Raw genomic sequence first — 27834 nt, forward strand, 5'->3', positions numbered from 1 at the left:
CTCATGATCTATATCGCACTTTTATTATCACTACTGAGCCAAGTCATAGTAAAGTTGATCATATTTTTGGAAGAAGCCGACAATCGCTGATACAAAACTCTGCTCGTGACATTGGATGTCGGGTGCCACAGTTTTGGCACGCCTGTGTACATACTCTGAGTGATCATCAGTGGAATGAGGAAATTAAGGTACCATCAACCAGCTGTGTTTAGACTTTAAATTGTATACTGGTGACTTTTGGTAATTTAGTCAACCCTGACACTGTGAAGGTACAAGTCTATCAAAAGCTATTCATATAGGACAACGTTTTAATAGACCCATATTGTTATGTTTGTATGCAAGTAACTTCCCGATCTAGTAACTGCAAGTGAAATGCCCAATAAATCACCATACGTCGTTAAATTCAGGCAATATAAAGTGTCCCCTTCCTGTCTTAACCTGCAGAAAATCCAAGTAATTGCAGCATTATGTTCTCCAGTGAATGTAGTGTAATGAATGTGCAAGCTGCAGATTTTAGCCTCATTTGGTCTCGTCTTCATTCTCGTCGTCAGGATGGCGAGCTGCACGCACGTTTTCCAGATCTCTGGGATCAAGAACCGAGATAAGAAGAGAGTTTTGGTCCAGATAATCCAGCAGCTGGGTGGAAAATACATTGGCGGCTCAGTGAGTTTTGTACAACCAAGACTGTAAAATAGTTTGTCAAAAGGCCTTCAACTTATGAAAACTTTCCTATTTTCCTGATGAAAGTGAATCTAACTGAACTGAATCCAAGGAATGTTCTGTCAATCTATTGAATGAATAACTTGTCTAACCACAGTCAGGCATTAGGCCTTTCTATCAGTCCGAATCCTCCTGTGTATTCAGCAGTTAGTTATATTACAGTACTAACTGTAAATCAGACAGTGGTGCTGAACTGCATTCATTTACAGGGACAGTATGCATCATCGGTTAACTGCCACTTGTAGCTATAAGTAGGAAGATACTGTGGTTTGTTGTTTTTGGTGTTCTTGGAAACGCGCAGACAAATTTGCCTCTGGCCCTTTCCTGTCTGTTTGCAGGTCCTGTCAGGTACTGTAGGTGTGTTCACACTGACAAAGATGTGCTTCATACTTAAGTATGATGAAATACTGTAGTTCTTTACAACTTTTATGATAGTGATTTAAATACCTACTGATATATGTATGTATGTAATGTATAAATTGTATGTATAAATATCCCCTTCTCTGTAGTAGTTTAAGTGCTGATATTACAGTGTTATTCTCACAGGTGGGATTATGATTTGATATTATTATTAATCCATTTATGTTATGATGATCACACTGTTGTTTTAAAGCCCCACCTACAGGAATATCTTTTATCTATTACATATAAAAAACTAGGTCTGGTCGTCTGCCATTTGTTGTTGTCTGTTACATGTCATTAGACTGATTCAGTGATCATCTTCTAGGTCTATCAGCAGGACTCCACCCATCTCATAATCCCTCAGGTTTTGTCCAGCGAGAAGTTTTTGGCAGCCTGTGCTGCAGGTCAGTCACTCTGATCATTATTATTATGAATATCTGATCACCCTGACTATATCAAGACTGCTTGTCTAACTGAACTACTTCCAATGCTTCACTGCAGCTCTCCTTTTCTTTGAAGTCTCAAGATTGACACGACACCACTGTTCTCTCATTCCCCTCCCAGGAAAGTGGGTTGTGACTCCAGAGTATGTGCTGGACAGTTTTAAGAATGGTTCCTGGCTCACAGAGGGACCCTATGAAATTGCCATTACCACAGGTGTCGCGTCTTCCGTCTACCCTGTCAGGCAGTGGAGGGAGAAGGTGGCCAGTGGGAGGGTGACCGGGGCCTTCCAGGGCTGGAGGGTTCTCCTGATGGTCCAAGAGCCCACCCGCAGGGCCATGTTCAAACGGTAAGCTGTTACACAAACATACTTTAACGCATATCACAACAATCCATCCGTGTATGAATACAATTTTGCAGAGTATGATGCTAGATGAGTCCTACTTTAATATTTCCCAGGCTCCTGAAAGCAGGCCGGGCCAAAGTATACCACAGCCCTCCTCCCACTCATGCCTCCGTCACTCATGTCATGGCTAAACCCGTCACCGAGGACTCGAAATCCCACAATGCTCCTTGCTACCCTGTAAGCCACATTGTCCAGCACCTCTTTGGGGTAAGTCACACTAATGTGTGTAAAATATATGGTCTTAATTTATTATCTGGCTTCATCATGTTATACTAATTTCATTTTTCCATTCAATCTTTTATATTAAATGTGCTCCTCAGTTTTATTTGCAGTGAGTTCTCAAGTCTTAAAGGCTTTTATTTGACTTTGGATTGGTTGCTCAGAACTATTACTATTATTTTAAATGTAAGAATATTGACTTGAGAATGTTGTTCAGACGTCTAAAACTGTCCGCCGTTTTCTTCCCTTGGCAGAGCAATTGTGTGGATATGAAGTTCAACATAACGAATGATGATCCAGCAGAGACAAGAGAGTACAGCTTTGTTGATGTGGACTTCTCTAAGCTGGAGACAGAGCTCCGGGACTATGTCATCAAACAGGAGGTGTGTACGTGTTTGTCTGTGTGTGAAAGCATGTTGCAGAGAAGCTCTTCGTTGGTCTACAGTCTGCCCACCTGAATTACCCTTTTTGTCCCCAGTGTTGTATGTATTCTCCAATGTTAATGGGGTCTTTTGCTTTAGGGCCGGCCGAGACTGTGCCTCCTTGAATTTCTGGGTTACCATGACCCGTACCGGCCACAGTCCCAGGTAGACAAGCGCACACACCCACCCGCCTCCCCCACCCTTGATCACTGTCATACATCTCTAAAATAACTATGTGTTTCATCAGGAAGATCAGGTCATTCAATTTCCTTTATGTCATACATTTCAATGGAAAGTGACAACTAGAGCAAGGGCGCATCATACTCGGGTCACCAATTTAACCACCACTGTCAGCTGATCTCAGAGTTGTGATTGGCAGGCCTATTAACAATACTCTCCACTGTCGTGTCCATACATTACCCAAGTGGATCTCCATCAGATTGCTATTATAAGTGCTTATGTGTTTCCATTCTGTACTTTCTGAATCCATATGCTATTTGCCGGTAACAGACAGTCAGAAATGACCTCCAGGATCTTTTGATGCCCATTCACTCCCCATTTCCATTACCCTTCTGCCCTCCTCTCTCCGCCGTCCGTCTCTTTGAGTGCAATGTTTTCTCCTCCTTTCCATATTCCTCTTACGTTTCATCACTGTTCTTTTATTCCACCAGGCTACAGAAACAGACTTCAGCAATGTTGGAAGTATGATAGAGTGTGGTCTCTTCACTGAAGCCTTGGACTCAATCAGAAGTGCCATGTTCCCGGGCCTGCTGCCACCAGCGCCATACCTGGTCTCCCTCTTCGAATACGCACAGCAGGTAAGACCACAATTACCAGACTGCAGAAATTCCCCCCTGCTGCTGCTGCACCTCAGGGGCTGCATCAAAGTATAACCTGTTTCATTACATTTTTTGAATATTGGTCGCTTTTTTTATTACTGCTATTAGACTAAAGTGTAATTTCACATTTTTATTGAATATCCAAAACACTCAATCTTCAATTGTTGTCTGTTCCTTTTGTCACAGGGTAACGCCACGTCTGTCTTCCTGAGAAACTTCCAGCAGGTCATGTATAACCTGCTTGTCACCAACCCTCCCTGGCTGGCTCCCAGCACGGTGAAGAAATATTTTGCCCAGGTGTTGCAGTGTCCTCGGTGTAAAACGGGCCTGTGGCCTTTTCTAGAGACCGCCATCAGGTAAAGCTCATATCACATGAGACTTCCTGTCACGTTGTTCTATTTGCATTTGAAATGTTAGGAAACGGATACTTGAACCCTCTTTTCCAATAATAGAACTTGCATTGAGTATTAAATATTCATTTGTGACATTTGTTGAAAATGCAATTCAATTACTTTCTCATATATTTTCTGTTTCTCTATATTTGTGTATTCCTTCAGCTACTGCCTGTCTAGTGAGGTCACTTGTCATCCGCTCCCTGGACCTGCCCTGCCAAGACTGTTACATTTCCATAGTGACCTCCTGGCATTTTTCCTCAAGCTTTTCCAGGGGGAGCTCCACTCTGTCACCACCGGGTAACTTTGATATATCCAGTGTGGGAGATGGGGCAGGGCTTTTTCTCATATCTGTTCACCAACGAAGCTTTTAATCCTTCCTTCATGGACAGGGTTGTGAAGGGGTTTTCCCACAAATGGCACACTAACATTAAGGTGGAAACTGATATGTTGATTAGTGTTAACTTATATTTTAGGATTTAGGAACAAGACTTGAATAAGACTAGATGTGTAATATTTTTCAGTTTGCACTTGCCTGTATTTATTTGAAAAGCCTTAAGTCAGCAACTATGTGCTGTCACTTACAAAACTAAACTGCATGTTACATTGACTACACGTTGAATCAAATGTTAATGCAACTCTCTTTGTTAGAATAAATGATTGTTACATTTAATTCTTTCTGCTCAGGGATTTTGTGCTGCCTGAGGCAACAGGAGTCTCTCAGGCTTCAGCATCAGGATCTTTGCTGTATGGAACCTTCTGGACTGTGTGGGAGCGCTCCACGCTGTTGTCCCGAGCTGTGAAACAACTAACCCAGCTCTTGGTACAGGCTGTCATTGAGGTAAATACTGTGGAACTCATACATGACCTCGCATGTCATTAAATGGTGCGTTACATCAGCCAAGATAATTACCAGTTAGGTCAGATTTTTGATCGGAACAGAAAGACAAAGTCACTCCTACTCTTGAAGCGTGCTAACTTGTTTATTGTCCCCGAAGGACTACGCTGAGAGGGATGAGAGGCAGAAGCTGCATTTGGCTGACACTCTGCTGGACCTCCTGTCTGTGTTGGTGGAGTTCTGGTGTCAGCAGCACTTCAAGCTGAACCAGAACCTGGTGGAAAAGGGCCTAAAAGACCTAGCAGAGCACTTTGCTGTCATCAGCCAGGGTATGGAATAAAAATAGAAAAAGCCTAACGTTCATACATGACAGTATGTGACCAATTATGTAGTACAAATGTTAGAAATACTGCACCAGAAAATACATAGTTTACAAGTAATTCAATCACAATATTTAGCAGAATAATTATCCTTATTTCTTTTGGTATTTAGAAAAGATACTGCACTAGTGCGACACTTCTTCTTTTTCTTTCAATCCGTCCAGCCATCACTGACAGTATCGTATCTGACCTTTTGTTCCCTCTGTTTTGTCCTGTAGATGTATCTCCGGAGGTTCTGGCAGAGCTGGTTGTCAGGATTCGCTCTACCAGACTAAAGTTGATGATGGCAGATGCCATATTTAGGAGTCTTTGCTGCAGAAGTGGATTCATAGTTGGAGATGAACCCCTCTCTTTTAAGAAAATGGTTTGTTGATTTGTGTGTGTGTGTGTGTGTGTGTGTGTGTGTGTGTTTGTTTCTTGTTCTTCACTCAATTTCCCATTACCTACTCACAGGAAACATTATTAGTCCTGTATTTATTTTGTCATTGACAGGCTTTGTAATCATTTTAGGCATGCGCCTCTTACTTGTGTCAATCATATCATTGATGTGCTGCTTAGTTTTGTAAGTCATGAAGACATTGAGTGGCATTTTGTAAAATGCAAGTTTAGAGAGTTCAGTTGGCAGCCGTGTTCGGTTCATATACTGGAAAAAAAACTTTTGATTCTGATAAAACTACACACACACACACACACACACCAATGTTTGTAAAACACAGAAAGTACTAAAGTAAGTAAACAAACTAACAGCATTACTGATTTGAATATTTTTAGATCAATACGCCGCTTTTAGTTATTCCGATTTATTTTTCTGCTTTGCTCTTGTGTCACCATAAAAAGGAATAAAACACATGTTTTACATTAGTTAACTTTGCAGTGTAACAATTGATTATATTACAGTTCTCTGTCACAGACAAAAAGATGGCTGATGTAGTCTACCCATCGTATTACCTTGCAGTAGAACATCTGGTTGATGTCTTTGTGCCTCCTCAGTCCCATAAAGACACAAGCATCCATTTGCACTGTAAAGGCAATGTCTAACCTTGTGTGTGTGTGTGTGTGTGTTTCTGACAGGTGCAGTCCTACATGCCTGCTCTGGAAAATTTAGCTCAGAGTCCCACCAGTGCTCGCCTCAGGACCGGACCCACCTCCCACAGCTGCACCAGCCAGGGGACCGGCTGCAGGTCAGATACACACAGCTGTCCATCTATACCACTGTTCATCTCTCAGGGCCCATTTTCATAAGAGCCTGAGGCAGAACATTGTGAAGACATGCATGCAGAGGACGGGGCTGCACACGGGCCAATAGTTTAGTCTAGATTGGACTTTAAACTTTAGATTTTTGACCCTGCAGGTGCTTTCTCATTTCGGTGCCTTATTTTAGACTACATTTTAAACTACCAAACCCTAGGTAAGTTAACTTATGTTTACAGATCAGCCTGGGGATTTGAAATGACAGTGTGTGCAGATCATTACAAGTCTATTGCTCTTCTCTTCTCAGGCTAACTGCATATAGTTAGGCAGTAAGCACTGTGAGTGTTTGCACTTTCACAATTTCTTAACCTTTTTAAAACTGTATCAAATCTATTATTGTTTGTTGCTTCCCCAAAAGTCTCTTAAAGGCACAGTGCACATTTAAGTGCATTTAAACTAGCTGCATCTGTCTTTCATTTATTTTTGGATCTTGTTTTTTTTTTTTTTAGCTCTTGTGTGTCTAAAATAGCAGAACTAGTCAACCAGCAGTCTACTGTGCCTCCATTGTCAGGTTTCCACTCATACATTTAAAGACAAAACGGGGGAAAATGTACGGACCCGATGAGAAATGTGAGTAAAAAGGAACAAAGGAACACCTGGAGAGAGGATGAAAGTGTGTGTGTGTGTGTGTGTGTGTGTGTGTGTGTGTGTGTGTGTGTGTGTGTGTGTGTGTGTGTGTGTGTGTGTGTGTGTGTGTGTGTGTGTGTGTGTGTGTGTGTGTGTGTGTGTGTGTGTGTGTGTGTGTTGGGTTTGGGGTGAGAAGCAGAGATGCATGAATGGAGGGACTAAGGGAAAGCTGGAGAGAGGCAAATGGAGGTCAGACAGAGCGTGAGGAGTTGGCATGTGATGGGTCATGCCCAGGTCTGATCCTATCAGTGTGTGCTGGCTGAAAGGAGGGGTGCATAGGGAGGTTAGACCCTCTCATCTCACACACACACACACACACACACACACACACACACACACACACACACACACACACACACACACACAGTCCTGAGTTTGATTTGGACAGGAAGCCGACAGATAGACAGACTAGGATATCCCATCAGGCCTTTGTGTCTTCCCTTACGACCACCAGTGCTCAGCCTTCACCCCCCCTCCTTCTTCACCTCTCTTGATCTACACTCACATACTAAGTCCCTCTCTGAATGCAAACACACACACTCTCCATGCTTTGTATCAGACATCTGCTGCTCCACCAGCAGGTAGTTGGCCTGGGGAAGGGGAGGAGCCACCAGGGAGCAAGTTCATGCGAAGGCTACTGGTTCACGTGTTGACCCGATCCCCTCTTCCCTCCATCGCTGCTTTCTGCTCTTTCTACTTTCCCCACCGTTTCAGGGGTTTAGTTTGTTTTGACATATACATGAGAGGAACTGAATAAAACAAGGAATGCAATCTGTGCGGATGAGATAAAGAAATGCCAAAGGGCATGTAAAATCATTTGACCCTGAAAGAAAGAATGAAATCAGAATGACAAAGCCTGTGATGAATTGAGAACAGAAATCAAAAGGAAATCTTGTTTCCTCATTTTTCATGCTTGAATGTATGATATTATACATATTTTCAGTGATGTTGACACTCTTAATCAATTAACACATCTTTTGTTGACGAATTTAAGAGTCTGGCACACTGCTCAATTTCTAAGCATTTACAGTACACTTCTCTATGTTGCTGGAGCTGCTATGACTCAATCAAATCATTAAAATATTCTATATAAAGAACTCAACTATATTTGTTGTTAGAGCACTTGTCAGTAATTCATAGTCCTTAACAGGATAAGACAACATTTGGAAAAAGGCTGATTTTTAAATAATATGAATGTGACTGCGGCGTTTCAATGTAGAAGTTTTGAGTTGTTGGTCTTTTCAAACTGTCGGTAGAACACAAGACAAAATCCTAGGAAGACGTTTGGTATTGGATTCATGAAAAGAGCAGGAGCAGGTCATAAAGGTTGAGAGGAGCCACATGACCCCTTTATCTTTCATTTCTGGCTGTTAGAACGCATTAGGCTGTTTTACTGTGACTTGAGGCCACTGTAGTGTGTGAGATGGCGAGTGTGCTTCTTCTGCACCAACAGACAGGCAGGCATTTAAGCACACGCCCAAGCCGTACCCAGCTGACAGACCGACTACTTAGATGGCCGTTTGACTTGCCTGCTGGGCAGTGAGTGCCTTTAGCAGAAGGGGAGCTGTAATTACACTAAATATTCTCCTGCTGGCTTAATCAAGCTCTGCGTACTGCTGTTATCTTTTCAAAGCGTTGAACTATGTCATTACTTTGCCTTCTTCCCTCCTGACCAGACCTGAATATACTCAATATCAGCTGGATTTAAGAAAAGGCTGCAACTACATCAGCTCCACAGATAAAAGGGACATGTTTTTGTTTTTGCCATCGACATGCACTTCCCCATTACTTCCAGTATTTCTCTCAAGTTTCTTGAGACTCTGCCTCCAAGGGAACGTGCCGCCCCAGGCCCAGCATTGATAGCTGGGCCACTGACAGCATGCTGGCTTCCTAAAGTAGACCACGAGGGAAGGAGAGACCGGGGCGTGTACAAGCCAAGTACTGTCAACCGCCACTGCTGCCAGCCTATATGGACAGGGGACACTTGGGTGAAGTGGTTTGAGATAAGAAGTGGTATGCCCTTATACCAGACACTCTTATGGACTCTTTCAAACACACACACACACACACACACACACACACACAGAGCTCATCTCATCTCTTCTCAGCCTTGTCCCTGCTAATAACAAGCAACGTGACAGGACGTGTGTTTCCTCCTCACTGCTGGGAGCTCCTTCCTGGCTACTGAACAAGCCAATTACCAAGGAACAAGCCTCTTCCCTGTAATACGGATGGCACTCCGCTTCAATGCAGCGCACGCGCACGTGCACAGACGTATACACTCCAGACACCTGTCAGACTTCATGCAGGCAGATCTTCCATACCCACTCACAGGACTAGTGACAGCCCACAGCTATTAGCACGCCACTACTTTGAAGAGGCTTCACTTTCTTTTACTAGTTATTCCTCCTAATGTGCTTGCTCACATCGGATTCTCCGTCTCTGCGTTTGAGGCGTTAAGTGGGAGGAAAAGTGCTTTGGAGACGGGAATGGAGGATTGGGCGTGTGAAGTGTGTGTGTGGCCAACACAGAAGGGGTTTGACAGATATTGTCAGATTTCATATATAAAATGATACAACGCCACAAGGGATTCCTTTGCTAATGGCACTTTTCACAGTACAGTAATGCCCGTTCCACTTTCTGTACCACTAGGTCTCCGCGCTGTCATGCTGGTCCGTCATTGAAAGTTTGGACTTGTGTATGCAAATGCACATACATGCATATTTTCTCATAACCCCTTTGACCATGTTCTCTCCACACAGCTCTTTGGTGAATGAAACAAGCACGGAGAAAGAGAACATCCCCAGGGGTTTGAACAGAGTCAACGCAGCAGGTATGGCACATGCATACATACATACATACATACATACACACACACACACCGCTGCTTGACAATATCGCTGCAGATTTGCAAGGATCGGACTTTTAATGGACTGATGCACTGCACTAGGTCATCAGTAAAGAGGCACATGATAGCTCTGTCATCACTTTCAGTTTAATGAAGAGCACATAATGTATGGAGAGAGTGATTGATTTGCATCGGACCCCGCTTCCATCTAGTCAGCTGTAAAGGCAACTCGGCTGCATAATTGGTGTGTATGTGCCGGGCAGAGTTTGGTCCGTATTACGCCTCCTCCTCCACTAGTTCAGTTCGCATTGAAATTCATCGCTGCGCTGTTTTGTTTTGCTTTTTTTTTTTCCTCATGTCTTATTCACCTTTTAAAAAAAGTAATAGATAAATAAATAAATGTCGCGGACAGAAATAATGGCTTCCTCATACAATAACACGTATTAGTACGCACAATGTGCCTCAGATCTCAATTTTAGGGATATTAAATGCAGCAATTAGGGTAGAGCTGCAGATCTACAGCGGCTGCACTGGTGGAACTTCCTGCAATTAGAGGCATGGCACTGTGTGTGAACTCTTGAAGGTGTCAGAGCTCATATCTCCCCCCTCCACCTGATCAGAAAGGCCCTGTGCCGGTGATAAGGAGGGAGTGGGGTGGAGGAGGGCGGAGGCAGGAGACTCAAGGCTGTTGGCATGTGTTGTTTTTCCACTACGTGATCTCTATACCGATGCGGTCGGCATTAATTTTTGATGAACCATCGGCACAGCATCCTCCCCTCTCGCCCTCTCATCCCATCCCATTCTCTCTCTCTCTCTCTCCCTTCCTCTCTTTCTCTCTCAGGCTTCTTCCCCCCACATATGTAAGCTTGCTTTCTTATATGCTGCACTTCTTTGCTTTGGAGCATCTGTCTCGCCTCCTGGAACCTCAGTATCTTTGTCAAAGTAGCTGAGAGGGGTTGAGGGATTTGGGATGAACTTCTCTTTTTTTTTTTCAGTTCCGTATCTCCTTCTGGAGGCTCAGCCGAGATTTCATTCTAAATCAGTCTGAATATACTGTATGGAGATTGTCAAACAAGAACTGCTGTGTGTTTTGTTTTTTTGGTCGCTTGAAATCTGTTTTCTTTTAGCTTTCTCAAACAAGTTATTATTATACTAGTCAACATTCACGCAGCACAGTTCAAAAGCGAGGTTCTTTGTTCTTGGGAATGTGAAGGTACTCCAGGTTACCAGCAATCACAAATAACTTTGTAAAAAGTTGCTGCTTTACAAAATGATCAAAGTGTAATTATTTTCTATGCTCAACACAGACAGGGCATACTCTTCTATTAGTTTTGAAAAAGGTTTAAAGTTGTCCCACACCCAACAGGTGCTTTTTCATACATATTAGTACATGGAGTTTGGTAACCTTATGTAACTCTCACCTGAGTGGAGGTCTGATCATCCCAAGCACACTGTAACTAAACTACTTGACTCTCATTTTGGTCAGTAGGGCTATGTGGAGTTGCATTGGGCGAGACTGGAACATAAACTACTTCAGGAGTCTGACAGTGCAGATTGGGCAGTAAAAACTCATTGATGTTGATTTAATTGCCCAGTCTATTTTATGATCTGTTTTTCTAACCAGTGATTTTGTAGTGAATATTGATTCAGATCCGTACCTCGTCAGTCACAACATTCCTACATCACCTTTATATGCCTTCATTAAAAAATATGTTTGGACCATAGTGTGACAAAAAAAGATGACGGAGGCAAAAGATTTTTGTGAGCCTTTGCTTTTAGCATTCCTTTTTTTATTTTGCATTTGTTCTGCTTTGTCCAACGCAACGGAAAATCCAAGCCAGTGGATTTGCTTACTGTCGTTCTTACTGTCGTTTTTAACAGTCGCTCTGTGTTTGTGTCCTATTACTTCCTGTTGGCACAAAGGGGCTCTGTTGCTGTTTTTGACTTATTAAATGGAGGTATCCAAAAATTAAATCTTCACCAATTTAATGTAAAATGATAGTCACTTAATGCCGGTAAAAAGAATTGAGGCACTGCAGTAATCTCGATTTGGAGGAATTAACGTGTGACTCTTAGAGCCAGTGACAGCAGTCTTCAAATAGTTTTAAATATATCCAATAACTAGCACTGAATACCTTTTTTATAACACATTTCTTACAAATGGCATTGTTACTGCTTCCAGCAGCTTTTTTGTTCCAGGGATCAGTGGGCCAAGTGACACTTTAGAGGAGTGTAGCAAGCAGACTGAGGGATATAAAGAGCAACACATACATTTAACTTTTCTATTATAGTGTGAAACAGGGGATTTATAGAAAAGGACAGGCGGATTTATCCTTTCCGTGCTTGTAAATGCTGAGCATGCAATTACCCCTATAATAGAGGCGTTGTGTCCAAATTGGAGCCATTAAAGTGATTTAACAGTGCGTGGATTGGCCCTGGCATTTGCGAGGATGTGTACACATGGGGTGTAGTGGAATGGATGTTTTATCACAGCGTTTTAGAGCGCGGTAATAGCAGAGCAGCCCATGTAGAACACTGACGTGCCACACTGTACAGCTTACTCATTAGGGACTGTATTTTGGACTGGGCTCCACCCTCTGTGTGGGTGTTTCAGATTTTTGGATTGGAAATAACGGTTTGCTTCAGGGATTGACATCTTCTGGTTTCTGGTGCTGATACTTTACAATCACCAGTGTCTGCTTTCTGATGTTACCTTTGCAAATAACTGCACTTTTACATGTAGGTTATAACTAATAATACAGTGACCTATTTGCAGAATGAATTGGAAAGGAAATGGTTGTTTTTTTAGAATTTTTACAGCAATGAAATGACTTATTTTGTGGCTTTGTGAGTCTCTTCAGTTGACATTGGCTGTGTTAAACATTGAACAGCTTCATATATTATGAATATTATACGAAGCTTTCTAGAACTATTCCAGAAATGTGTAGAGAAATATTACGATACACTGTAGGACTGTTTCTGAACTGGACATAATCTTCTTTCCGTTTGTTAGGTTTTGCATCACGTTTCTTGGGAGAACACAAATGTTGCTTTTTTTTTAATAATCACTCGTAGCATTTTCCTGTGTTCTTTTCCCTCTCCACTCTTCAACCTCTTTACTACCGGTGGATGACATTTAATGCGTCTTCTGCAACCTCAAAGACACCTGCTGGAAGAAAGGAATTCCTCAGAATGAATAGGATCCAGGGGTTTCCAATATTTCCCCTATATGCTTTGAAATGCTTGAAACCCTTTCACTCTGTTCACTGCTTCTTCTTTCTTGCCCCACTGTTTCCTCCCTCCCTCTCTTTTCTGCCCCAGTCTGTGCACGCTGGAGTGGAGCCCCTGTACAGGCGAGGCGTCCTGGGGAGAGCTAGTAAAGCATTTATTATGGGCTTTTCATACTGGCAAGCACAGAGCCACTCATGCTTGGCCTTTAACTTCCCTCTGAAGTTCAGCCATACATGAAAAGAGGGGGCTGTGGCCCGCTAATATATTCCTGGTTTAATATTGTATCAGGAAAAAGTGAGGGACGGGTAAAGATGAGAGAGGGAAAAAAGGAAGAGGGGAGAAGAAAATTGTGTTTAAAAAATAAAAATGGAATCCTTGATTTTGTTTCCACGCCTGTTCACTGGTAGTTTGCTGATTAAATGTCACGTGGTGATACTCGCAATGCCCAGCGGAGCTTTTGAACTCTGGATCTGTGAAGAATCCTTTTCCGAGGCTTTGTGCGTGGGCTGTCTACCATAACTTCCTCTCAAGTAACAATATAGGGATGAGCGGACAGGAAGCAACGCTACATTCTCGCCACTACATTCATTTACTCGCCGACTGCCCCGATATTAACTTTGTTGGGCTCGGGGTGTTAGTGGATCTCTGTGTCTATAAAAGAGAAAAAGAGCGAAGCAAATTAGTCTCTCCATCTTTAATTATTTTTTTCCTCCCATTTTTTTCCCTTGAAAGATCTCCCCCCTTTTCTCATCACTCTTCTTAAATCGCGTGCTCATTGGCGGGTCGTACTTTTTTAGGTCAGGTTTTTTCTTTTGGTGTTTGGGGACATTTCTGGGGTATTTTATTGGTGCGTTCACCATATGGAGAGGGACAATGGGCAGGACATCGGGGCACACCCTAAGTTTGGATTGCTCTCATCTCTTCCGCCTCTTCTCTTTTTTTGGGTGTGTTTGTCTGTTGTGTGTGTCCTGGTCGAAGGAGAGACCCTCCTCCACAGAGCTTGCAAGAGGAACCAAGTGGAAACCGTGCTTCAGATCCTGTCGCTTCCTGGCACGGACGTCAACATTAAAGGTAAGACTTTCTCGCTTTCCCTATTCTCTGAAGCCTCCGTATCGCCGTCATCTGACTCCACTCCCACTGTTTGCTATAGCGTTTCGAAGAGCGATTAACATTGGGGGGTAAAAAGATGTGAGAAGAAGTGTGAATGCGTCATCAGTGAGGGTAACCTTTAGCTAAAATGTAAAGGGTGTGTCTATAAAGATCTGGATGGGTTTGGCGGCTCAGATTTATAGCTTTACGTGACTTTGCTAAGTGAATTGAAAGCCTTTTGATATTTCAGAGTGACTTTCTTTTGTCCCTTTAGGTCAAATATAATAACTTCCCCTCCTTTTATGGAAATGTTATGCTCTTTCAAAGATTTCGCCGATTTTGTAATAGCCCTTTAACAGCAGCCTAAATTGGCTTTCGTCTTGGTAGGGGCTCATGCAGGAGGCGATGTCTAAAATGTTATCAGGCAGAACTATGTGCAAAATGGTAAAATTACCGTTGTCCCATTGCAGTTGTCTCCCTGAACGAGGCCCGAGTTAACTGTGGAAGAACATTTTTGGTTGTCAGATAAAACGGATCTACGTTATGATGATCTCCAAATAATCTAATTTTGATTATTTAGGACATGTCTATCCATGACTGTTTCTAAGTTTGGACCAAACGCTGTAAATCAGGATGGACTCAAGTGTTTTAATAGTTCTAAGAAATGCTGATATGTCTAGGCGAGACGTACATAGGCGGTGATTTGTACTTGTAACCTCCAAACAATAACACATTCATAATAGCGAATCAATCTTTAGCAGCCTTAGTTCAGTCGTGTTAATGTCTTTTGTCTTAAGGCAATGCAATGGTGTCTTGTTATTGCTTATTTGCTGCTTGAGTTGTTAGCTCTAAGAACTATCCAACAACTTAGCCGCAAGAGTTAGACCACTGATGCCACAAGACTCTTTACTTTTTCATCATGACACTCCAGTCATTTTCCAAATTGTCTCATACTGTAACATACTTTGAGAGATGAACATATCTATTCAACTGCTTGATACACAAAATAATTTTCCAAACATCACTATCTTCCATGAAAATTCTTGACAGAAAGCGAAGTTTTTACATGGAAGAGATCTTTATATTGTATATTTATGTGTTTTCGCCACAAAACAATGATAAAAGGTTATGTGCTTGTGTGTGTGCTTGTTTTTTTTGACCATGCAGACCATGCAGGCTGGACGCCTCTGCATGAAGCGTGCAACCATGGCAGCGCTGCGTGTGTGGAGGCTTTGCTACGTCACCGCCCCGCCCCTGTGCTAAATAACCAGGTGGGCGGAGTCAGCCCACTTCACGACGCTGTGATAAACGGACACATGGACATCGCCAAAATGCTGCTGGAGCATGCAGGTGAGTGAACTTCCCCAATACACCCAGAGACTCAGTGCTTCAGAGAGTTAGCTGACGTAAAGAATGACAAAAATAATCAGTTTTATAAGACGGAGCTAACACTTCAAAATGAATTACCCCAATTTTATACCTAAGTAATAGTAAAATATGATTATATTGCAAAGTAATATTGATCTTAAAAGTGGTTGCTCAGCAGCACTTCAATTAATTAACACCTTTGTGTATCCAGGTGCATATTTACTAGATTGGGCTAATTAGAATAGGACAAAAGTTGTCTTTAATTTCAGGTTAATTTAAACTGTGACACTGATATTGGCCTTGGTGCTTTATTTTGTCTATATCATTACTCAGGCAGGTTCAATTAAAAATTGCCACTCCAACTGTACGTTCCATGTATATATATTTTCTAATGGGATTGGATACACTTAACTGTTTTTATAAGTCTTCATATAATCCATCTTCCTCAAAGCGATTCATTAAACCAAATGGTTCCAGTCACATTGATGGAATCGTATAATGTTAAAGTAAAACACCTTTAACTTGTCCAGCCAGAAGGCTGCCAAGAGAGCTAATCTGTGGAATTAGCCATTTAGCTAATGATTTGCTGCATGTCACTGCTGCTGTAGCCAAGACAAGCTTTCAATTTAATACAGCCAACAAACTCAGCGGCGCTTACTGACAGATTGAATGCTGCTTTCGACCTTATTAGCAGGGCCACTTTTATCTTGACTGGCCTCCTGGTAGAGTGAGGGACCTGTTGATGGTGGGGCCATTTACAGGAACTCTCGATTTTACGCATCAAGTTCAGTTCATTCATCACACAGATAACTATTCAGCCTCTGTAGGCGGTGGTATAATGTTTTCTGTGGCTCCGGAGGGGGCTTTACCGAGTCCCAAAAATATGACAATGTCATGAGGGTTAATTCGGCTTGGGCATGGAGACTGCAATTCTTTAGCAGAAAGCCTTTGTTAGAGTCGTGGATGATCTAACCAAAGATGGTATTAATTTGCATTATGGGAAATGTAGGCTCTAGAGTTAATGGCGATTGATCCATACTTAAGACTAAATGTTTGGATCTTCCTCTGGAATATCCCTTTAATGCTTTCACTTGGGTTACGTACCATTTTTGTATGTTATCTGAGGGAATATTACAGTTACCTACAAAACAAAAAGCATTATGGGCTGCAGACAAGACAAAGCAAATTGGTTCTAGACCCCAGAGGCCATAGCGGTTGTCTGCTTCTTCACTCTATGATGTGTAGATCATCTCTATACCATCTATCCTTCTGCCCCCACTGCTTGTCTTCATAATCCTCATGCAATCCTGCACTGCAGTGTCTGTCCAAACAGATTACTGCGTCACTTCATGAGATGTCTGTTAATGTCATTTTGACGAGATTAGAGGAGTCAGATTCTGCCGCTTGCGAAATTCACGCACAGGTTTTTGTGGAAATGTGTCACAACACAACTAGTTTGTGCGTCGGCATGTTTGCATGCCACATACAGTCTGAGCTCAGGAAGGTTGAAGCGAGTGTGACGGGTGTCGGCGCTCAGGAGAGGGTGGCGTCGCTGGTTGCGTGCAGCAGGTGGCAGAGTGAATGTGTTTGTGTTTTTGGGGGAGGGTGGGGAGGGCTGCCATTTGCCGGCATTGAACAAGTCTCTCATGTAACATACTGTACCTCTGCCTACCTCTCAGTTTGACTAATTATAGTTAATTTGATTCGACTTTCCCATTAACACATGTACACATTCTGTCCTCAAAAAATAAATTAGACTGGGATTGTTTAGTCCCGGAGAGGAAACAAGAGAGCGCTCCATTTTTTTTTTTTTTTTTTTCCTTCCCTTCCTCAGTAACAAGAGGGAGAGACAATTAAAAGAGGTCAGATGAAGAAGCAGTAAAATTAGAAGATAAAGTGAGAGCGCGTGTGGGTCTGCAGCAGACGTCTGGCCTGCTGTCTAGGCCAGGGCTCTTCTTAGGGACCGAGCAGAACAACAGGAATTGAAATACTACCAATTTGAAACACCTGCAGGCTCGTACATTATACTTCTTTCTCTCAGTCGCTCTCTCCTGACTGTTTGCTATTTCCTCACACCTTGATGGCGGGTTGTCTAAAGGCTACAGCAGGGAGCTGGTGAGGAGGAGGTCCTCTTGACTCTAGGCTACGCCGCCTCTGTTGGTCTCTTGTCCGTGATCTCCATCTGGTTGCCACGGAAACCATCAGTAGGCCTAGCATTTTTTTTTTTCTTCTTCTTTGAGTCCTGGTTGTTGAATCTGGGAGGTTTGGGCTTTGGGGCTTTATCATGGTTAGTTACCGTAAGCAGATTTATGTTGTTGTTCATTCCAGTCTCTACTCTAAACTCAAGCAGGACTTTAGTGCTTATGGCAGCATTTCTAACATCCATACATCAGACTACTTTTTACATTTTTTTGGCCAGGGAGATGCGCTGCAACATCCCCATGGTAGGAAAACAGGCTAGTGGGCCAGATGCATTTCAATTCCTCTCTGTCTTTATGTATTATATTCCTGTGTTTTAGCTTTCTTAGTGCCTGCTACCTCTCCTGAAACTATATTTTCCACTGAGGCATTCACCCTGCTGTTTCCAACAGAAAGGCTGAACCTAGCTGCCAAGGTTCTGGTAGGCCAGAGAGGGCAACACTGACACTGGCACACCAACAAAGCCTTTATTTGGGAGTGATCTCACCCCTTTGTAAGCCTGTCTGCTGGGAGGCCTGGGCTCTTTTTTCAGGGGTGAATTGTAGGGGGGAAGAATGGATGGATCCCACCCCTACCCCCTCTACCTCAGTCCCTCCAGGCTTATGGAGCTGGCAAGGAAAGGATGCCATGGCTGAGGGCAAGGCTGACTCTGCTCTCCTCCCCTCCTCCTCCCATTGCCCAAGGCCGCCCCACATGACCCTGTGTATAAGTGCGTGTGTGTGTGTGTGTGTGTTTGGCTCGTTTGGCTCGTTTTTACACGGTATGGTAGTGTCCGTGGCTATATATTTTGGTGTATGTGCATGAATGCACAAATATTTTCTTGAATCTCAAATGCTGTAATGAGCGTATGCTGGCTTGTAATTAAGTATTTGTAAGTGTGTGTGTGTGTGTGTGTGTGTGTGTGTGTGTGTGTGTGTGTGTGTGTGTGTGTGTGTGTGTGTGTGTGTGTGTGTGTGTGTGTGTGTGTGTGTGTGTGTGTGTGTGTGTGTGTTTTCGCTGACGTTTCCCTGTGCCCCTTTCTCAGCTGGTAGGAGTGTTTAGATTTTGCAGGGTGGCCAGGGCAGCCGGTACCCCTGATTGGAATGGAAAATGACCCGGAGCCTTTAGCTGTGCAGTTCAGAGCTGGCACACACACACACACACACGCACAGTGGAGGCGTGTCAGTGAGCAAAGGGGGTGGAGAAATAAAGAAAAGAGCCTTTAAGCTGTCACCACTCGGCCCTGTGACCGTAATCGCTGATGGCATCTTCTCAATACAGCCCACCATGTTAGTAAGCACAGCAAGTCCACCTCGACTGGTAAACACATACACACACAGACTCATTTAGATGCTTGGAGGGGAACGAGTATAGCAGAAAGAATTTTGCAGGTGTGTGTGTGTGTAAAAGTGTTTTGTTTCTTGTCTAATTGTTTGGCTTGAGTCAAGCAAGTTCAAAGAAGGCAAGAGAGTTGACTGCCTTCACATTTTCTCTTTGGATTTTTGTGCATCTCTTGTACCCACACACAAACACACACGCGGTCGGTTTATGCACAGCGTCCCGCGGTCCCTGCAGATCTTAATGTGAACGAGTGTTTGTGGAGCAGAAAGATGTCATTTGCTCAGTGGCACGGGAAACGCACAGTCCCCACGGGCCGCTGCCGACAGTCATGGTGTGTCTCTGTCAGCTTGTCTATCTCTGTCATAGATACACGCGCGCACCCAGGTAGAGATTTAGACACACTTGGGCTTCCTCACTGTCAACACGCTGAAGAAAGTTCATTCTGCTCGCTACTTGCTCGCTACTTATTTCCCTGTGGGTCCTGAACTGGCAACTGCGAAGAGCTGAGCACTCGTACCATTAGAGGTGAGGCTGTGTTTGGAGCCCTCGGCTTCACTCAGGTGTGTTCGTGTTTCAACTGCTGGTTTCTCCAGGCTATATTTCAAGGACTTTCCTCGCTGGGAATTTTTGAATAGATTCTCCTTCTTTCTCCTCTCTTCCTGCCCCTCTCTCTCGCCACCCCCCCCCCCCCAAACCTTTCTTTCTGTGTTTTGGGGTGGTTGCCAGGATTAAGTCTAGAGCTCAATCCAACAGTCTCCCGGGTCGTTCCCCAACATGCTCCAAGAGGAGGGAGAGACTCCTGTTTTATACAGATGAGGACCATGGAGGATTAAAGGAGGGATATGATTTTGCAATTTTTTTAATCAATGGTTTCTTGCTGGCTAGTTATGCCGTTTTATAGTGTACACATGCCTTGCCCTTTTTCTCCTTTCGAAGCTGCTGCAGCTTTTGTTGAGCATGAATTCCACAGGGAGCTAGCTTCAGTGAGAAGGAAAGGGCAGAAGCCAAGGAACATCATTTTCTAAGTATTTTTATGTCCTCTTGTCTACAAGGTTCAGCAGGAGTTTAACGTCATGTATTTATTTTTAAGGACTACATAACAATTAAGACTGGTGAATTTTTGTGTCAAAAAGAAAAGTGTCATAAACATTCCCCTCCATCCGCAAAGCCAAGTTTCAAGGTTTAATTCACTTCTTTTGTGGAGGCCATTGAAAGAAAACTACAACATGGTCACAAGACGGAGATGGTTCGGTGTTGTTGTCCATGAATATCTTTCTGTGTCTGCACTTTAGCCTTGAACTTAACTTGGCATACACTCCAATGGTAGAACTCCCCGAGCAGCAGTCGAGTGTGTTTGCTTTAGTCATTATTTCAATAAGAAGCTAAATCCTGAAGCGTTTGTAGCCTGTTGTACTTTTAGTTTGGAGCAGCGGTAAGAATGTTGCGTACTGTGGGAGCAGTTAGTCGTTCAACAAGAATGTTAAGGGAGTCTGAAGTTCCAAAAGTTTAACTTTGCCATCACAATGTCAAATGTAGAGGCTTTATAAGAAACTGTCTGTTTTTATAAGGTGCAGTCAAATATGATAATATTGTTACTGTGAGTAAAGCAAAAGCTTGTTTAAGAAATCGATATGATTGAATCAGCGCACAATTTTTCATAGTAATCCTGTTTAGACAACTGTCCATTGATGACTTCTTGACTCGGGCTTATTAGATTTACCCAAAACCTTTTCAGTTATGATTCTGCCCTGTCATATCACAATTTAAAAGGGCTGTTGCTGTCAGTAACCTGCATATATATACATAATAAATTCCACATTATTCATTAAAGTTATTCTCAGACTGACAGCGCTGTGTGCGCGCTGTCCCGGGTGCTGAAATGCAGCGAACGAGATCAATCGATGGACGGACAGCTGGGTATTTTATTTTAGGTCTATGTGTTAACATAGATTACAGTTTATTTTTTATTTTTATTTATTCATAGGCCCATATTAGCAAATTCCTTTTTAGATCATTATTGCACATTTGTAGCAGTTTTTCGTTTCAATAAAGAGGAAAATCCTTGAAGTCCAATTGAAAAGCAAAGTGAGGAGCAATATTGGTAATTAATGGCCGCAAGTTTGAGAAACGTTTGGCAGCTTGGGTTGTCATCGTTCCCTTCCACCGTCGTTTTAATGCACATGGTTACAGGGGCTCAAACCCAAGGGCCACAAGGGAGTGCTCCTCGTGTAAAGACGGGGGTCTATACTCCGACACAACCTGCCGCGAGAGGAAATAATACTTTTCTAGCAGCTGTATATTTGACTGAGATCTGTTTCTCTCACTGACTAATCTGTTAACAGATTCTGCATTCATATACAAAAATGTGGTGTCAAACGCATATTTTTTTCCGTTTAGTGACTAATCACGTTTGAGCAGTATTTGGTTGAATGCAGCTAAACCGTTTGTGTGGAGAACAAAAGAGGCAGAAGTCATAACGCTTTGGCCGTAATGCAATTTCCAAACTCGCTAGTCTATCGATGATTTAGCTTTGCTTGTAAACTGGCTACTTGTGAAACAATCCGGTCACACACGTCGTCTGTCAACTCCAACTCGAGTCTCTCATTTCATGTTACTAATGAGACTGTAAACAATGAGCAGCGCATGGAAAAGCTATAGTCTTGGCCTGAATATCCGCTGCCTTCACTGGATCCCCAGAGGCTTATCTGTCGTCAGACCGATGGGTTCTGATATTGCTTACTGACTGACTGACTGAGTGAAGGGTGTAAAAAAAAGCTGCTAGCGCGACTGTAAACTCGCAGTTTTGCACCTCGCCTTGTTCTCTATCATCTGCACAAAACTCGCGTCTCTGCGTCTTGCCTTTGCATAGTGTGTGAAGTACGCAAAAGAGCATTTGAAGTATTTGGATGAAGTTACTGTGCCCATAAGAGCTATGCAGACGCTAAATTCTAAAATCACAGTCAATTGTTTATTCTATCTTTATCGAGCTCTAGTTCTCTGTTCAAGGAGTATTTGACTCTACTTCTATCAAATTAACTTCCAAATGGTCTGAATTTTTAAAACGAGGTTGTGTGCATGTTAATTGCATCATAGGAAACTGTTTACTTGCTTGCACATGATGATTCAGTGCATGACACATTATTAGAGTTAACAGCTGATGGCAGTGATTAGCCTTTTCTGATTGAGGAGACCGGTTAAGAGTTCATTTAGGGCTCCACTCTGATTATTTAAGATGCTTATCGCTCACTGCTGATCAGCATCCAGTAAATCAAAGTATATCTGATAACCCCTCTCACTACAAGTGATGGAGCGGCAGGGGATTACACAAAGCTAGCAGTAGGTGCCCATGCTTTTACATCCTACATCCTATCCTTATTGGCCCCACCTCTTCCGGAAGGCTGTGATCCAACTGTGCCTTACCAGGGACACGTTAATCACCTCACCTGTGACTGAAAAGTCAGAGCCTGTCTCCGGCTGTGATGTCATTAGTAGAATTAAAGCTCAATCCAAAAGGAAATAGAACAGAGGCCACATGACCTATAAGCATTATACAGAGAGCATGACACGACTGCTTCATCTGATGTCACCTCCACGGGCTTTTCCATCCCTGCTTTTTATGCTCCGAATATCAAGGTGGAAAGGAGGAGAAATGTATCACTGAGCGTTCAGACACTGTTGCTGAAGCAGAGAGGGATTGTAGCATATTCACATGTCTGGCTGTTCTTTCTTTTTTCCCTGCATCTGATGCCTCTCCGCTGGCTGCTTTGGTGCTTCACTTGGTTGGCCTTGTTGTTTTTGCTGTGGTTTCTAGTCGCTAGCTAGCAGCTCCCTGTGGATATGTGATGCCGTGCCCCTGGCTGCAGTTCACACACTCAGCCTGCCTCTCTTTTTCAGGCAGCGAGGGGAGAAAGAAAGAAAGAGAGAGAGGATGTTTACCATGCTGTGGAGCTGCTTGCTTCCCAGCTTGTCTGCCTCAGCCACAGCATCAGACCAGAGAGAGAGAGAGAGAGAGAGACATAGGGGGAGGGCGCACTGCATCTTTCTTTCCTTTCCTCCCCTCCCACCCTCTATTTGCGCCAATTTTCCCCTCCTCCACTCTCGCTTTTATATTTCTTGTCTTCGCCTGCCCTCTAAAGGCCAAAGGGCTTTGCGCTCCGTGTGTGTGATTGTGTGTGTGTGTGTGTGTGTGTGTGTAGCAGGCAGACTGCATCTGGCTGGTGCATCAGGCAGTCGCTTATGCTCGGCATGTGAATTTCCTCCCTCTGCTGTAGCTTCGGAGCTGAGGTCTTAGCGGGGCTTTTTCACATCCGTGTACACACACACACACACACACATACATAAAAGATGGTGTAATTACCCTGTGCTCCCATGTAATCCCCCAGGTGCTGTATTTATCTCTACTGCAGCATATCTGACACCAAGCGCCAATACCTGGATTTACTTCAGTCGCTGTCCCTGCACCAAAACCATAACCATTCCACAGCCTCTAGTGTCATACCTGTGTGTGTGTGTGTGTGTGTGTGTGTCTGTGTGTGTGTGTGAGTGTATTACATTATAAAAGGCACGCAATGCTATTTGTCTGTCATCCGTTCTGAAAATATGTAATTCAGCATTGGCTATGATCGTTGATGTCTGCATTAAGTGCAGTTGAGCTGTGTGGTGGAGCATGAGAGCGTGTGTTTTTTTTTTTATCCCAGGATGGATAACGAGTGATTCTCTTGTCCAGAGGGTGAACCATATAAGCAGAAACCCTGGAAAAGCAAAAGCACACAAGCGGATGCTCACTGGAAATAAAAGGGAGAAAGTCAAGCAGGGAAATATGCAAACGTGACAAACACACCGAAACGCACAGTTAGCTTTCAGGCAGACAGATCTACAATCAAACATGCATCCGTACAGCCTTTCAGGCAAGCCGAGCCCAGGGCCGCGCTGCAGGGGCCCCCACACCAGTGTCATCCTTCTGGTTGGAGCCTGTCTGTCAGCCGGGTTTGACACAATGTCGTAGGGGAATGCTGGAAAACTGCACTCCTCGATCTTGCATTTCTTTCTCTTGTGCTGATGATGTGCATCTTCTGTGTGAGCGCACAGAGCTGTGGCTGAGACACGGCAGCGGGACAGTTGCATGTGGGATTGAACATAAAAGCACTGAAGCACATTGCTGATGTTTTATTTCTGGTGGAGCTTTTGTTGCGGATAGTTTAATAGTCATTTCTAATATTCACAAGAGCAGAGTTTGTGGCTCACTGTGCATTTAAAGAAAAGAAACTACCTAAAAAATATTTCTACTGTCTGACAATACAGTTGTAATTGGGGCTCTGACTTGTAGTGTTGCTTTTTGCTTAAGTTTACTCTATTATGTCAAACTTGCATATCGTTTTGGCTGCAACAAGCTATTTTCTCATGAAAGAAGAACATAGTTTCATCTTGCTTAACGGATGCATGGAATTTATGCATTTTTATGAGTTCATGCATATGTACAGTATGTATACCTTGCACATATTGGGGTATTTCAGTTGAATTTTGCCCAGTGTTTCAGTTTAAATGTTCCTGTATTGTGCCTGCTGAAGAAAACAACTGCTTCGACATTGGAGGAGGAGAACTATTAAGGAGTGGGAGAATAAACCATGTTTTCCCCTTTTCTCCACATTTGGTGGAGACTGCACAGGGAGCTTGGGTTCGTAGCCCAGGCTTAAAGGCCCCTTGCAGAGCTAAGTTCAAGGCTGCTCCTTTCAAAGGAAGGCACAGAACATGATAAATTGTAAAGAAAAACAGCCTCAGTCTTCAAAACCCATCTTTTTTTAGAGCTCATCCGGAAAAGGACAAAGCTGGATTCATTTTCCAGCAGACATGATGGTGCGTGCTCCTGTGTGTCTGCATGGGGTGCTATGGTAGTGTTTTTTTTTAAAATCCACATTCTGGACCTGAAGCTTGAAGCTGAAGCTCGCTGTGTCTCACGCCATGGCTGGCTTCGCATATTACAGCCTTTCCTACTGCAGGAGCGTACTAGCGAGGACGGCTTGTTATAGAAACCTGGTGATTATGACCTGCTGTGAACAACCTCACTCTCTCACACACACCACGTCGCTCTCCGTCTCCCTCCCCTCTGCCTTTCTCTCGTGGCCACTTTGATCAAATCTGTGCTCTTACGTCCTTGACTGCTGCCCCCGATGCCTGACCCCTGCATTTGAAATTTCCCCGCTTATGTAAAAGTTTATGTAGATTAATGCCACAATTTATGCAGATTGAGTTTTTGCCACTCAGGCTTGAAGCACTAAAAGGTAGATGAGCGCTGACCTTCCCCGCTAACAGCTACGTGAGCTCTCACCGATTATCTCATAACTGCTACACACAGTGTTAGTTCAGTGGCAGACAGAGAGATGGAGAGCAATTTCAGAATTCATATTGTTCCATTTTGAACTTTTTGTTTTAACGGTGTCATTTAAAACAAGGCTGTCTTTTTGTCAAAATGGCATTTGGGAGGCTCAATTAGTGTGGTTTATGTCACAATGCTAACACACACACACACACACACACACACACACACACACACACACACACACACACACACACACACACACACACACACACACACACACACACACACACACACACACGATGGCCCCTTCTTTAAAACAAAATCCTGCCGCCCCACAATGTCTGTCAAACAGAAACAACTGGCAGCAGTGGTATCAAGCAGCCCTCTGTGTGACACGCCGGGCCGCCACAGAGCCGTAAACTGGTATGTTGCAGCAGCACTGCCGGGGTTGAACAGTCAAGTGCCATCAAGAGCAGTTTGCCATAGAAATGGATCTATCTAAAAGCAAACAAAGGGCTCACACTTGACTCGACCTGCTCCATGTAGGCTAAGTGCGCAGGGGCCTGTCTGACACTGGAACATGGCTTTCAGTCTGAACAGACAAAGCGGAAGAGTGGACGGTAAATGTCACTGATATAACTTGCCTGGCTTTGTAAGGGGGGGTGGGGGGGGGGAGTGTTACATGTATAGGTATTTGTATTGTTTGACTTTTAATATTGATCACAGTTGAGGTCTGTTGTGATTTAGTCATCCCCAGTAGCTCTTTGTGTTAGTGTTGCTGATGAAAGCCTTGAGCGTTACAGAATTACATAAAAAAGGGTCAACAGGAAAGCGAAGCCACCATCAGGTCACCAACCTTCTGCGCGTAAAATCTGAGTATTTAGATTTTCTGTTTTGTCATGGTGTGTGTGTGTGAAGGCCACATGCATGCACTCATACAACTGTATTCAATATGCGCTTTTGTCCTTGCACTCTCATGTGCAGAGTTGTCTTACTTCAATAGAGGCATTGACAGATCCTCTTAAGGCACTTTAAGTCATTGTACAATGTTGTTGAAGTGTTTAGTGCCATCAGGAAAAACTGAGTTCTGTTCTTAAATACTTCCCCTTTAAAAGTATTAAAGGCAAACATTTGCAGTCACGCTTGTCGCAGGTTGTTTGACCCATGCCTAAGATCTTTTTAAGAGCAATAAATGTCATTGTGGGAGTAACTTGAGTCGTGATAGAAATGACTGTAGTCCAAGTCAGTAAGGGTTGTGTGATCTGATCCTGTATACCTCTGCCCCCTCCAGGCTCAGTTATCCTGCAGCAGAATGATGGAGACGGGCGGACTGCACTGGATCTGGTCTCTACAACAAGTCAGAGGGAGGAGCTCCTCCACAGTGCACATGTGGGAGATTCCGCCCTGACAAACATCTCGACTGAGGTCTTGAACCTGTCCCTCCTGGAGGCCGGATCCTCTCTGCTGGCACACCTCATTTTCTCCTACCAGCAAGAGAGGGGCCTACCCGGCCATGCGCAGCCCAGCGACAAGTCCCACAGCTTGGGCTACACGCTGCTCAGGGCCCTGGAGACGCACTCCCACCAAACCGTGACTCTGGGCTGGACAGACCAGCGGGCGGTGAGGCTGGTGGAGGATGCAGAGACACTGCTGGAGCTGGGCAGAGGGAGTTACCTGGGCCAGGTGTCTCTCGCAGTGAAAGAGTGCAAAGGAGAGAATACACTGTTCCTGATGGAGATACTGGAGGACCTTAAGTCTCGGGGGAAAGCACTAGTGGCTGATCTGTGACACAGGATCAATGAACACACTGAAATGAATTGAATGTGCAACCTTTGATTGAATGCTATCAAAAGGGCATCTTTGTCAGTTATTTTCAATTGTTCTATCATACAGTTCACCATGGCCTAATCATGTCTACACAGGCAACAATCATCTGTGAATGTAGCCCTCCAAAGTAATGTGGCCCCTGAAGTTAGCCGTATGTTCATTTATACAGAAACCTTTATAGCTACAATATGGTTTGGATATATTTCACTACCTTTTTTTATATTTCACAAATGGAAAAATGTATCTATGTTGAATAGTCTGAATTGCATGTTTTTATGGCAACACAATCATTTCTATTTAGACCGTTACTACCTCAAGTTATTATTTTCTACAGACACTTTTCAAAGATAAGTGTTTTTTTCACATTAACTATTTATAATAAAATAAATTAAAGTAACTTTCTTTGTACACTCCGTGCCAAGTTTTTAAGGGATTCTGAAAGCAGTAAGTGTTAAGAGTCATCCTGGTCTGAGATACTTGAGGCGCTGATGAGCACTCAGGGTCACAGACAGCAGTGAGGAATGAGCGGTTTTAAGCCTGCTTGTTGGGGAGGGTGGAGCGTTCGATGGAGCAACAGAGGTGAGGGGGGGGGGGGACTCAGGAACGAGATTGTTGAAGCTGAAAACTAATTTTGCAATAATCCAGACACTCCAAAGATGCTAAAAAATATTTAATCTCGTGTTTGTTTTCTCATTTTAT

At 43.5% G+C, this 27834-nt stretch overlaps 1 protein-coding gene across 1 annotated transcript; it reads left to right on the forward strand.

The window, feature by feature from the left end:
* On the forward strand, positions 1–27537 carry slf1 (SMC5-SMC6 complex localization factor 1). The gene is made up of 18 exons (XM_079161925.1): positions 1–188; positions 552–663; positions 1448–1526; positions 1687–1912; positions 2023–2176; positions 2443–2571; positions 2710–2775; positions 3282–3428; positions 3636–3805; positions 4007–4141; positions 4529–4682; positions 4840–5008; positions 5278–5423; positions 6131–6240; positions 9700–9770; positions 13995–14087; positions 15273–15455; positions 26600–27537. The coding sequence occupies exons 1-18, from the start codon at positions 175–177 to the stop codon at positions 27094–27096; spliced, it is 2655 nt and encodes an 884-aa protein (XP_079018051.1). The 5' UTR covers positions 1–174; the 3' UTR covers positions 27097–27537.
* Positions 27538–27834: the final 297 nt, after the last annotated feature.

Source organism: Pholis gunnellus, assembly GCF_910591455.1.
Source record: "Pholis gunnellus genome assembly, chromosome: 6".
In the NCBI taxonomy this organism is placed as follows: Eukaryota; Metazoa; Chordata; class Actinopteri; order Perciformes; family Pholidae; genus Pholis; species Pholis gunnellus.